At 34.4% G+C, this 14,311-nt stretch overlaps 1 protein-coding gene across 5 annotated transcripts in view; it reads left to right on the top strand.

Annotated features, from left to right (window-relative positions):
* Positions 1-14,311, top strand: part of KTN1 (kinectin 1) — a 111,834-nt gene that overhangs the window by 46,243 nt on the left and 51,280 nt on the right. For all 5 annotated transcript variants that reach the window (XM_043919280.1, XM_043919283.1, XM_043919282.1 and 2 more), the window contains 8 exons: positions 1,547-1,663; positions 3,531-3,671; positions 6,744-6,850; positions 7,680-7,812; positions 9,203-9,290; positions 11,825-11,991; positions 12,403-12,471; positions 13,737-13,774. In XM_043919280.1, the coding sequence (XP_043775215.1) occupies positions 1,547-1,663; positions 3,531-3,671; positions 6,744-6,850; positions 7,680-7,812; positions 9,203-9,290; positions 11,825-11,991; positions 12,403-12,471; positions 13,737-13,774 (860 nt within the window). The remainder of the gene's footprint in view (positions 1-1,546; positions 1,664-3,530; positions 3,672-6,743; positions 6,851-7,679; positions 7,813-9,202; positions 9,291-11,824; positions 11,992-12,402; positions 12,472-13,736; positions 13,775-14,311) is intronic.

Genomic DNA, 14,311 nt, shown 5'->3' with positions numbered 1-14,311 from the left:
TGCTGAAGCGGAAGCTCTGATACTTTGGCCACCTGATGGGAAGAACTGACTCATTGGAAAAGACCCTGATGCTGGGAAAGATTGAAGGCAGGAGAATGGGACGACAGAGGATGAGATGGTTGGATGGCATCACCGACTCGATGGACCTGAATTTGAGCAAGCTTCAGGAGTTGGTGATGGACAGGGACGCCTGGCGTGATGCAGTCCATGGGGTTGCAAAGAGTCAGACATGACTGAGGGACTGAAATGGATCTTCTTTACCTGTTGTCTTTATTTTTCATATTTTGGTCATAAAAAAAGATAAAACTTTTGCTTTATTTCCACTTATTTTTATTTACTTCTCTACACTCTGAACTCTGTGTCTTCTATTATGTTTTCAGCAACACATCTTTTTCTGTTTGCTGCTTCTAATTGGATTATATATCTCATATGGTGTTACTTTTATTTCTACTTTGGGTTTTGCCAACTCATATTTCATCTCATTTTGTGGTCTTATTTTTCTTCTGAATTATTTCTTGTGAGCTCTGTTCCTTCCTCTTGTTTTAAAAAATTGTTGGTATGTTAGACTTTAAAAAGTCATGGTGACATTTTTTAATCACAGTTTTTGTCTGTTCTTGACCATCTTTTTAGAGTTATTTTTCTGCACTTGGCATTTGGTTTTTCTTATTGCTTTTGTTGCTTTTTTTCTCCTATCTTACATAGACCCTGTTTTATTTCTTTTTCATTAATACACCCTTTCCAATGAGAGGTGTTTCTCTTGCATCATCTTTGTGGCTAGAGGTTGAGAATGAAGGGCCAAGCCCCACAGTTCTCTTTGGGCTATGAGCCTTTCCTTCTCAGATAAAAAACTTCATTCACTACTGAGAATCTCACTGTAGAGAATCTCTTGTAACTGCCTCACTGTTTAGCTGCCCTCTTTGAATTAGGTTTATCTGTCTGATATCTTCTACATTTCTACTTCTGCTTCTTGGGACCTCCTAGTAAGAAAATTCCTACCTTCTATCATTGTTCTTGTGCCTGATACCAAATGGGGGATTGTTGGTTTTACCTTTCAGTGTATGCTTGTTAACTTCGGATAGCTATGTAACCCGTGGCACCTCTGTTGTCTGGGGTATATTCCAGCAGGGTTGTTGAGCATCTGCTTTGATCTCCACTACTTTTGGCAGTCTTTCTGATATTATGCTTTGACATTACAGTTGATTGTTTTATTTTAGTTCAGTTTGCATTAGGTTTCATGTTCCTTGTTTTGATCTTTAGGAGGGAGAGAGTACTGTCTTGACTTTGTTTAAAAGTGGAAGTCTGTAATTCTTTGTAAAAATCTGTTTCTTGATTGATATGTGTCCTGTTGTATACATCAGAACATGTAATGATATAGTGATTTTTCCAAATGATATTTCACTGACAGTGTTTGGCAGTCATTCTGTTTTATATATAATAGTGAACTCTGCCTTGGCCTAAGAACACTTCATATCAGATAGTTCATTTTCATAATTTTTATTAACGGTTGTTAATTATTAACAATTCTGTATTGATTTCTCAATTGTAGTACAATAAAGGAGAGTTGACCGCACTTGTTCATCAACTTCAAGAAAAAGACAAGTTAGTTACTGCTCTGAAGGAAGATGCTGCTGCTATGAAGGATCGGTGTAAGCAGTTAACCCAGGTGAAGACATGTTTGTATTTGAGGGTTATACTTTCTGAATCAGAGGCAGTGAAGGATTTTAGAAATTGTTTATAATTCCTCATTTATTCATGTAATAAATTTACACCCAGTGAAAGTAATTTTCTTTTAGAATTTAAGTGGTAGAAATACCACTATTTCATGGTATTATATCCTTTAGTCAAATTTTGAATTTAAAATAGCAGTACTTGTAGGTATACTAATTTCAGAATAATGGAAGCATTTGGACTCTGGGAGCATGTTTCAATTGTTTCTGACCTAGAATTATTCTATAGAAGCACAAAACTCAGTGTGATCTTGTTTAAATCCAATTTGTTGGATAAATGTGAAACTATTATATAGGTAGTTTTTAATCAGTGAAGTTCTTTAAACCCTTTTTACTCTGAGAGGTTTGAAAAAAAAGAGGTTTAAAAAAAAAACTTAAAAAATAAAACTAGACTTCCAGTTATAAAATATGTAAGTCCAGGGGAGGTAATATACAGCATGGTGACTATAGTTATTAACACTGTATATTTGAAAGTTGTTAGAAGAGTTCTCATCACAAGAAAAAATTTGTAACTACGTGTGGTGATAATGTTAACTAGATTTATTGTGGTGATGATTTAGCAATAAATACAAGTATTGAATCATTATATACTCAAAACTAATGATATTCTGCATCAGTTACATTTTAAAAGATCATGTAGACTGAGAACGTAATTGAAATTTTATAGTAAATGTAGTCTCATTTTTCCTGAAGTGCTTTTTCTCCTTTTAGATGTTAAATACAGTAGAGTAAATGAAGTTTATTTCACTGTCATTTATGTAGCTACTAGATTACATTATGAGAATGGCCTCATTTGAATATAGAATCTTTTCTGTGAATTTGAGGTGAATAAAAGTCAATGGAAAACAGTCAGATTAAGATTAATCAGTTATGATTGCTAAAATAAGTATTTCCATAAGGTTAGAAACTATAATTTTCTGATTGTTTTAAAAATTAGAAAAAGAATCTGTTTACTTTTGTGTAACTCATTGAGCTATATACTCAAGATGTATTGTGTATACTTTTCCTAAATGTATTATGTACATCAGTAAAACAATTTGCACATGTAAATAAACTCATGCTAATGGGCAGCTCTTAGTTAAATGAAAAGCTTAGTTTGTCAAGCAGTTTCTTAGATCTGAGGAAATGGACTGATCATACCTGCAGGTAATTTTAAAGTTGCTTGGCTTTCTTGCATTTTAGTAATTAATATTTCCTCTAGGGGTTCATAATACCTGCAACACAAAGCGAAATCACTCTTTTAATGTTTGATTTGGGAAGATAATAAAACTTTGTGAGTTTTACTTTCCCTATTCTGCTATAAACATATCCTTATCTCTTCCTATAGGAAAGAGATTTTTCTCTTCTTGACAGTTTTTTTTTTCCCCGGGGGTCTTTTCTGTATTCCAGAAGAGAGCTGGTACCTGGAAATAATGAAGAATTAACTGTTTTTGCTTTAAAAATGTTCTTTTTTATAATCAAGTTAGATGTAGGATTTAATCCCACATTCAGCTCTTTAACTGTTAGACCAAAAGTACATTTGAAATATGAGTAAATAGAGCAGCTAAGTGTTTATGAAGGGAGTCGGTATAAAGAGCAAGTAAGATGTAGAAGACAATTTTTTTTAAACCTTTGACCTTGGTTTTTAAGCAAGTACTTATTTCAGAATTCATGATTGTTTTGCTGACATCATTTTTGCTGATGTTAAATATGTTTTCTTAGTAAAATCTTGTTCTTATTTTTTTTTTTTTTTTTTTTTTGTTCTTATTTTTTTAAGTAACAAGTTTTTCACAAATTTTTTTTTTTTCTGATTTACTCTTCTAGGAAATGATGGCAGAAAAAGAAAGAAGCAGTGTGGTTATAGCAAGGATGAAAGATCGGATTGGAACGTTAGAAAAGGAACATAATGTATTTCAAAACAAAATGCATGTCAGTTATCAAGAGACTCAACAGATGCAGATGAAGGTATATTTTTGTTCTTTGAAAAGTGAAGTGAAAGTAAAGTTAGAATGTAGGATTTTATTCCACATTCTTTGAATACAAAATTAAATAGTTGTATTCATTTTATTAGCAAACTTTCAAGTGTCTTGTGCTGGCTTTGGTATCAATGGCTAATTAAACTGGCTTCCTCTCCTTAAGTAAGCAACATTTTTAGGTGGGGAGGCTGGAAACTGACAAGTGAATACTCTGTTACAATAGAGGTAAGCATCTGGTGCTTTGGAACAATGGAGATGAGAGGTGGGGAACAGAAGGACTGTTAGGGAAGACTTGTTAGCAATGATAAACAGACTTTGTTGATTCTTTGGAAACAATTAGGCATTGTCAGGAAAGAGAGTGAAGGAGTGGGCACTGGGTATAAGGCTTATTACCCAGTGAAATTCCTTCCCATCCCGAGAGATTGGTGGTTCAGTAGGTCTCTTCTGGGGCCCAGGATTGAGCTTTTTAATGAGTGCACTCCAGGTATTTTTGATATAGGTTGTCTAGAGAGAACAGCTTATGAGAAATATAGTAATAGTTTTGGTATTTGGCATTCAGGGCTGGAATGAAGAGATCTAGAGAAATAAATAAAGGTCTTATATACCTGAAGGCATGTCAATGGACATGAATTTGAGCAAACTCCAGGAGATAGTGAAGGACAGGGGAGCCTGGTGTGTTGCAGTCCATGGGTTCGCTAAGAGCCGGACAGGACTTAGCAACTGAACAACATACCTGAAGACTGGCGGGCCAGTGAAGGAGTTTAAGCAACCCAGCAGTGTGTTTATAGTATTTTAAATTATTACTCTGACATTGTATGCAGAGTGACAGCAGTGTGAAGAGTGGAACAAGGGATAGTTGGAGGACTTTTGCCAGAATCCAAGTAAGAGAACAAAAACCTTAAGTCAAGACACTGATAATGAGGGAATTTATTTAATAAAAAAGAGGTAGTAGATAGGGCGTGGTGATGCAGTGGAGAAGAGAGGGAAAATGATAATGGTTTAGCTTAAGTGACCTTCAGTTTTGTGTTCTTATTTTTGCCTGTTTTCTTTGAACATTTTAGAGGGTTCAGTGCTTTCTATTTTTACGGTGTTAATCCATTTTCATGATTTCCATTAGGTCTGGACCAGTGATTTTTCGTTGTTTTCTTTCTTCTTTCTTCACCCTCCCTTCCATTGAAATATCATCTTTATTATTGATTAAAAGGCTATTGAAGAATATGGTTTTGGCTTGCTTGTCAAGTGGGCTTATAATACTCCCCTTAATTGAACCTTGTGGATCAATGATTTTTTTTGAAATTGTTTCCATTGCCAGCTGATGCTTCAGTTTGAAAGTGCTTGTTGTCACCTCAAAATTAACATGTGTGTAAAATCAAACTGTTGATTTTGGTCAGGTTGTTTTTATTTTCTAATGTTTTGAAGCATTATCATTATTATGCTTGAATCCTTTGAATTCTCTCTCACTTGCCCAATCTACAATTTGTTCTAAAGTCTTAAAGATACTTTATTTCTAGTCTTTCTTGCATTCAGTTTTTAGATATGACCTTAGTTTATTATTTCTTACTAGCATAATTACAATATTCTTTTTTATTTTTTGAGAAGGTAATTTAATTTTTACTTTTTTAAGTTGATTGATTGCTTTACAATATTGGTTTGATTTCTGTCATACATCAACATGAATTGACCATAGATGTACATATGTCCTCTCCCTCTTGAGTCTCCCTCCCTCCTCCGATCCATTCCCTCCCCTCTAGGCTGTTACACAGCCCCAGTTATAGCATTCTTAATAGGTCTCTTTTCCAATTTAATATATAATTAGCACAAGATTTTTATTTGTAAAATAGTGCTTTGATCACATTAGTAGTCTGCTGAAAAATGAATAATTCTTTACTGTTATCAGAATTCCAGTAGTAGTTTCTGTGGAAAGGCCACTAATAATGAAAAAAAAAGTGAATGAATGTCTTCTCAGGTTCTTAACCCATCCACTACCTGGATGCTTTAATTTGGCTCAGTCTTCCATCTTCCCAGCCCCCAGTCTTTTGAAATATTCTTTTCCATTAACCAGATTATTGAAGAACTGATTTTTCCTGACCTCATGTGATCTTTTCCCCTCTTAATTCTGACTTACATTCATTTGAAAAGTAGTTGGATAGCTGTAGCAATATCTTTCCTGGAGAAGGAAATGGAAACCCGCTCCAGTACTCTTGCCTGGAAAATCCCATGGATCGAGGAGCCTGGTAGGCTGCAGTCCATGGGGTCACTACGAGTTGGACACGACTGAGCGACTTCACTTTCACTCTCACTTTCAGCAATATCTTTTATTGAAGGTTAAGGGTTTTGAAGTGATTATTTCTTTTTTTTGAAACTGATTGCTTGCAGAGGTCAAGATATGGTTTATATGTGATAAATTTTCTAAGAATTAGCAGCATATACTTTTTTTTTCCTTTTAATTGAATAGGTTTACTAAAAATTATTAAGAGTTTTTCACATACTAAAGTGAGGATGTGGGAATATAAGTTTCAGTGTTCTTTGTCTTTTGATTCTATAATTCTGAAATAAAAAACTAGAAGCCAAATATTTTAGCAGGTAGATTTTTGTATAGTGAATTTTCCATCTACTTGGATATGGCTTAATTTGTAACTTAATGTAAATGTTTCAAATGTATTTTCAGTCTGTAAGCTTTTGATTACTAAAACCTTTTATTAAAATGTTGCTAACTTAATTGACATATTCTAGGATCAATACAGTTTCAGTTCTGTATGAGTCTTGTGTAGGAAAGATTTCTAAAAATATCTTTCAGTTCTAAAACAGCATCTTAAGTATTTATTTTACATATGATAGCATCCAGCCTCTACTTGCTTTCTTTAATGTTCTGACAACTTATATTTACTTTGTATTGGTCACTATCAAAATTTATCCTTTAAATTTGCTTATATTTATTTGAGAAGGATATCCAGACTTCATTCTATTGATGCTTTTTTACTTTTCATCATGATAAATTTTCTTTGAGGTTAGCTCTGGCGGTTATTGTTTTCTAAATCTTATGTGTGTAAAATAATTTTAGTTCCAGCAAGTTCGTGAGCAGATGGAGGCAGAGATAGCTCACTTGAAGCAGGAAAATGGCATACTGAGAGATGCTGTCAGCAACACTGCAAACCAACTGGAAAGCAAGTATGTTCCCAAATGCTTTACTTTTAATAAAATTGACAGTATTTTCATTGAATGGTAGAGTGTTTTCTTCAGTCACCAAAATGTGTTTGATAGTAATTGGTTAGACTTTTGTTTTTTACACTTGTTTTTAAAATGAATAAATTTTCAAAACCCATCCTCTTGCTTTTGAAAAACCTCTTCAGTTAAACTGTATGATAAATACTAGTGCCACCAGTGGGATAGCTTACAAATTTAAGAGACTGAATTAGCAAGTGTTAAACCTTCTATTTCCTTTAACAGTAGTTCTCAAACTTCATTAATCTGAAGAATATCTGGCATGTTAGCTGCAAATCATATTCTTGAGTCTTATCCTTCTAAGTTTATGATTTAGTGGCTCTGAGGTAGAGTCCTGGAATCTGCATGTTAAGACACATTCCTTATGATAGTGATTTAGTTGGTCTGAGCCATACTTGAGCATGCAAAGCATGCACAGTGGCATACTTTGAGAAACAGTCCTAGAGAAGACTAGTAGCATGCTTACATAGAATAACTATTCTGATTGGTTGATTCAGAACACTGATTTGAGAGTGATACTGTTGATTCATGCTCATGGTGTGTGGTTACCCATTTTTCTTGATTACTTTATGGTAATTTTAGTATTTGTATTATTGTCATCAGAATGATTCAGACATTATATTCAACCAAATTCACTATTAGTAGACACTTAGAGCATTCGTTGTCATTTACCTGTAAGTGGAATCACTAATTCAGCAAAACTCACATATTTTCTTTACTCATTTACGTGTGTTTGTAATAATGGAAGGTTCCTAATCCAGTTAACTGTTTTCAGGCAGTCTGCTGAACTAAACAAACTGCGCCAGGATTATGCTAGGTTGGTAAATGAGCTGACTGAGAAAACAGGGAAGCTACAGCAAGAGGAAGTCCAAAAGAAGAATGCTGAGCAAGCAGTTACTCAGTTGAAGGTGAAACATTACCTTTATTTATCATTTCATAAGTAATGTGGCTTTTCAATCCAATAACCTGAAAGTGTATGTAGCTTTTGAGAAATGTAGTTTGAGGCTTAATGGGCCTGTATAGAAACATGTACACTAATGACAGAATTGAATACAGGCTTGAGTTTGAAGTTAAAGACTATTTGAAGATATGAAAATTGATATTAGCTGATTGACAGGCATAAACAATAGAATTTCACCTTATGTGTGGAGGTGAGGGTCTGCATGTATAACACAAAAATCAAAGTTTTGATAGGTGGTTAAAATCACCTTCAGCATCACTTATCAATAACGTGGATCTCTAAGTAAGTTTAGTAGAGTCTATTTTTATTTCAGCATTGGAATAGATGATTTTCTGTTGCTTGAGCACGAGGCCAAGTAATACTCCAGTTGCTTTCACTTGAGCCATAGTAGAAAAAAAAATCACACAGTTTCCTTAGACACCAGAGTGGCACTTGGTGCCATTAGATGCTTATACTGAGAAGACATGCATGGGGTTGCTTAGGCTGACTGAGAGAGAAGAGTGGACTTATTTTTCTTGCACATTTTAGCCTGTGCATATTGAGTAGAGTGATGAGTAGAATTGTCTGTTCCTCCTTATACAGGGGAGAGGATTTGTTGAACAGTTCAGTTTCTGTAAGTTAAATGTATTGGATAGATTCCTACCTAAGTCATCAATATAGATGATATACCTTAATACCAGTTCCAGAGTAGTAGAGGTTAAAAGAGCTCTGAGGATAATTGGATGTAGAAAGTAGCGTAGTTTTTGCTTTCTTGAAGTTTTCATGGGTCCCTGTGGGAGAGTGATATTGTTGTCCTTTCTTTAATAAAATATTTTTCTTGCCAATATATTTGCTGGTGGCATTTGTAAATATGATGTTTGTACTCTGTGGATATGGATAAGTAGATTAATGACATTAAACATTATAGTCATAATTGAAGTGTTGTGCTATACCTCAAAATAAGAATTTTAGGAACCTACTAAAATTTAGCAATAAAGATATCATCCTGTCTTTTGAAAAGCCTATCACCTGAAGGAAGATTATTGGAAAGCTCATCATAGCTAAGTGGGTCAGTATATATATATACCCAGTAGTAGCTATATTGATCCACCAGCACAAATAAGGAGTTTCTGAAATCTCTAATCTGTAAATCTGTATCTGTAGCGGGTAGAATGGCTGTGACTGATAATATCTGTGCATATTATCAGGCTGAGCACATCTGCCTATGTTATTAAAATGTGGGAGACTAGTGACTAGTTGTTGGAAGAAGCAGTTTTATGGCACAACAGTAAAGATAGAGGATGCTTTTTTTCTGTAAATTGAAATCCTGTGTTTGCGCTGACTTATCCTTTCCTCAGGTTCAACTTCAAGAAGCTGAGAGGAGGTGGGAAGAAGTCCAGAGCTATATCAGGAAGAGAACAGCAGAGCATGAAGCAGCTCAGCAAGGTAAGGGGGAGAAATATTCACATCAAGTTACTATGTAATTCTGAGTAAAATTTCCTCCCCTCTCCATATGTGAAGAAAGTATAAATTGACAATTTGGTTATAGCTCAATAAAAATAGCTTTTACACTTTGAATACTTTTATTTCTTTAACATTTCTTAGGGTTTTAAAAATAAGTCTCTACTGGTTTTGTCTGAGGTATTAAGTTGCAGATAAAATTATAGTCCGTAAACAGGGTAGTAGGAATCTATGTGTGTTCCATTTCTGTGATTATTCTCTCTCGTTCCATGATCAGTTCTTCATTTAATTTTTTTTTCTAAGAAGGACATTCCTATATTGTGAAGAGAAAAATGGTGAGAGCATTACCATTCCAAATAGTTGATTGAAAACCGTTTACTTAATGCTAACTTTCACTATTTATTCTTAATTTGATGAATTCATTTAGGAGATAATGGAGCTTATATTAGTGTGTTTTATCTCAGTCCCCCTTCCTCCCATGAAAGTGGTGGTGAGCTAATAGTAAAATACAGTCCTAAACAGAAGAGTAGATCATACAGAGTTTTGGCTCTGTATTAGACCTTTGGTTTCCTCTCACATTTTTAACCCCTAGGCATTTCCCTTTGGTTCAATATTTAGATATATCTAAGATATTTGAAGGCTTTTAAAAAATATATCTGAAGTTTTTTGTTATATTAAGCTGTATTAGCTTATTTTTAATTAGTATGTTATATTTCATCAACAAAGCATTCAATTTTAACATTAGTATGACTGTGTAACTCAAAGTTGAGTCAAGATAAATAAAAGTACAATTCTTGAGCAATGTTTTTAATTTCCTGAAGTTAATTATATATATATATGTATATGTATGATGATTTGTTTATTTTGCTGCCTAGGGTCTTAGTTGCACATGCGGGACCTTCCTTGCATCATGTGGGATCTTTCTGTTGCAATACACACACTAGTTGTGGTTGCAGGCTTCAGTAGTTGTACTGCTCTGTGGTATGGGATGTGGGCTCTTAGTTCCCCCACCAGGGATAGAACTTGCATCCCCTGCATTGCAAGGTAGATTCTTAACCCCTGGACCACTAGGGAAGTTCCTGCTTTATATTTTTAACTTGCTTGATCTTTGTTTTATTGTTTCACATTTTACCTAAGGTTAAACTCCTTAACCTCTCTGTTTCCCCCAGCCTCTCAACATGTTAGATACTGGTGAAGCTATCAGTTTTTCCTAGTGCTATACCTTCGGAGTCCTCATTCTTTCTGCCCCAGTACTTGTTGCTTTCTACGTTGACTCGAAAGCTGTCTTCTGAGACTTCATTTAGTCTGTTTACTCTGTTTTCCTGATCCTGTGTCACTGCCATCTTTTTTGCTTTCCTGCCTCATTTAATAGTATATCTTTTAGTTGCTCTATAAGCATATACCTCAAAGTACATTTCTTGAGGCTTTGAGTAACTGAAAATGTTTTTAGTCTTTCTACTTTCATTCTTAATGGGTAGTTTGGATGTGGAGTTCTAGGTTGGAAATAGTTTTCCCCAGAGAATTTTGAAGGTATTAATTTGGTGTTGTAACTTCTCCTAATTTAGTAAGAAATACGCTTTCCTGATTCTAATCCTGGATGTTACCATTACATGTTTAATTTTCAGGAGTGTTTTTGTGAGTTGTGTTCCATTCTGTTACTAGTGTCTTGTTAAAGAAGTGACATTATCTTAACTTTTCTTAAAACTATGTAACACACTCCTATATACATTTTTTTTCTCTCTGTTTGCCTCTCTGTCCTTGGTGGTAGTGTGGTATGTTTTTATTAGTTTTTTCTTCCCCTGTTTTAGAATTATTTGTATTATAGAATGGGGAGGCAACTCATGAGTTGCTGTTTTCTTGAGCTTTTACTTTACCCTTCCTCATCTTTGCCAAGTTAGTGATCATCTCTCCATTTATTTTTATCTTAATTTCTTGTGATTTGGAGTTATATTTATTTTCTAATTGCATGAAAGACTGTTTTGTTTCTCATTTTCTTGTTTTGGGATTATTGCGAAGAGTAGAAGTAGGCAGAAAAATTTTAATTACTTCATCTTAGAACAGGACATTTGTCAGCTTTCAGCATCTTTCTCTGTTCTCCAGGTATGAGAGCATGCGGAATTGATAAGAAATTCACTGAATAACTTACTAAAACATCTTTGGGGAAATTAAGAATGCCTTCAAGAAATGATATAGCAGTTTTAAACATTCGTGTACTGTTCAGTTAACACATTTATTAATTATGTATTTTGTGTCAAGTCTTGGGCACAGCTCTGGATATAGAGAAAAGGCAATCTCTGATCTCAAAAAGCTCACTCTTTGGGAGAAGAGGTGAATTAGTACAGTGTGGCAGGTGCTGTGAAAAAGGTAAGCATAGGCTGCTCAGGGGAGCCATATATAGGTGGGGAAGCACAGGAGAGATTCAAAAGGGGAATATTCCAGGGGAGATAAGCCTGCTCTAAAGATGAGTAGCAGTAACCAGGCAAAGGAAGAGACCTTTGTAAAATGCAATGTTTTGTTAGATCTACAGAGTAAATTTGTGGCCAAAGAAAATGAAGTACAGAGTCTGCATAGTAAGCTTACAGATACCTTGGTATCAAAACAACAGTTGGAGCAAAGACTAATGCAGTTAATGGAATCGGAGCAAAAAAGGGTGAACAAAGAAGAGTCTCTACAAATGCAAGTTCAGGTATCTAATTTTCCCTCTTTAAAAAATAATAAAGATGGGCAGTGGTTGGATGCCTCTTGTGTAGGAGAGAGAGGATAGCCTTCCTTATCCTAATTTTGGAGTGGGCATGAAAAATTTAAATTGAATCTTCGAGCAGTTGTCACAACGTAGTCTGAATATGTGCTCAAAATGCCTTTACTCACAGTCTTATGCTTTTTGTATTAGATTAGCAACAGTACAATGTATTCTTAATTTCTGCTTTATAAATTAGCTCTGAGAATAGAATGCCTCATCATTGTTATTTAAAATGGTGCCTTTTGGAATCTAAGAGTATCTTTAAAAGATAAACAGATGTACCTGTAACTCATTTTGTTCGTGTACATTGGCATTTTTAACAGCACACTTCTTCCCTCTCCTTTTTGGTTTTGAAAGGATATTTTGGAGCAGAATGAGGCGTTGAAAGCTCAAATTCAGCAATTCCATTCCCAAATAGCAGCCCAGGTAATGGCGCTTTCTTATTGCTTGTCATTACTAACAGCTTCCTAGCTGTGTAAATAATTTGAGTGCCTGTTCAGTGCCATGCACTGGATTAGTATTTGGGTGAGTAGTCCATGAATCAACTGGCTGATCCTGAGTGGTAGGTGCTCTGATAATTACGTTTAGTGCTATGAGAGAACAGTATGAAAGAAATCCAAATCTGGCTAATGGGAAGGTAGGTTAGAGAGTTTTTAACCTTAGGAGGGAAAAAAATGTCCACCATCCTGTCACAAAAAAGGAGGAATTGGCCAAAAGGTGTCAAGAATAATGGTTTATGTATTAAAAGTATTCACTAAATATTCACTAAACCTGTTGTTCTTTGGCATCATTGTTGTGTAACATTAGTTAGGTAGATAGATCATAGCCTTTAGAATATAAATAGTATAACATTAAGAAGAGAAGAAACTTTTAAATACTTGTTGGCTTGTTTCCATAATATACATACTGTGAATTTCAATTTCAGTTTTTCAACTTAAAATTCTAAAAACTGTTTGTAGGAAAAGTAATAGAACAGAAGTCACTTTTCCATGCAGAAAGTAGTTCTAACATTAAAAGCTTGTTTTTAAGGTTCAGGCAAGTTGAAAATCCCAAAACTGTGAACAGGTTTTTTTGGGTTTTTTTCCTAATTGTTTTCTTTGTAGGAACTATTGTCTAAAATTAATTGAGAAAGAATTACATAGGAAAGGATGTTTGTGTGTATATGAATGTTTGTGTGTATATAAATTATTAACTCAAATTGGATTGAGATCTTAAGTTATAGCTGAAAGGTAGTTCTAGAAGATTTATCAGAGATTAAATACTTAGTACCTTTGAAAAGTAAAGATGAACATGGGCTTTATCAAACGACTTGTTAAACTTAATCATGAATGGTATCGTTTCATTACTAGAAATTGTTATTAAGGAGAAGTTCATAAATGAAAAATAGCCTTTGCTGCTTTTTTTTTTTTCTGTATATGTGTTGCTTGTCAGTTAAATAGTTTTCAGGCCTGCCAACTTACTTCATTAGAAATGTCTTATGATGCTAATTCCCTAATACTGGAAGCTGTTGATCAAATTTACTTTCAGAATAATTGCTGTTATTTAGTGAACATTCATCATGAGCCAGCTACTTCCTTAACTTTATATACACTTATTTCTTTTAATTTTTAAAGCTCTATTGTGATGATTATTGTACAACTTTTGAACTTTCTCTTAAAGGCTTTTATGTTGACACTGTTTTTCTTTCTTAGACCTCCGCTTCAGCTCTAGCAGAAGAATTACATAAAGTGTAAGCCTGCCTTTCTATATTTCTCTTAAAATTGCTTAGTTATCTCTAACTTATATCTGTTAGATTCTACACTTATGATTGATTTTATGTTCTAACTTGTTCAAGAATTACTCTCAACTAGATTTGGAACAAGTTTAGCTCTTCTACCCCTATGCATTGTGTATTCTGTGTTTTTATGTCTTTGTCATATAAAGAGTTGGAAAAACTCTTTCCTTTGGGCTTTAGCAGTTATGTGGAAGAGATCACTGTGATTTGAGATTAGTGGAAGTTAGTTTTTGTATCTAATAAGTAGTTACAGCTACTCTGTATCTAACTATGAAATGGTTAGGTCCATTGTTGACTCAATGGACCTAAATTTGAGCAAACTCCAGGAGATAGTGAAGGACAGGGAGGCCTGGCGTGCTGCAGTCCATGGGGTCGCAAAGAGTTGGACATGACTGAGCCATTGAACGACAACAATCTAACTATATGATGATATGCTGAGAAATAAAATTCTTTTTTGTTATGTATTGTATAATTTGTATAGACATGGATCAT

This window comes from Cervus elaphus, chromosome 12, assembly GCF_910594005.1.
Source record: "Cervus elaphus chromosome 12, mCerEla1.1, whole genome shotgun sequence".
In the NCBI taxonomy this organism is placed as follows: domain Eukaryota; kingdom Metazoa; phylum Chordata; class Mammalia; order Artiodactyla; family Cervidae; genus Cervus; species Cervus elaphus.
Note: the sequence above shows the minus strand (reverse complement) of the source record. Positions and strands in the feature narration are given on the sequence as shown.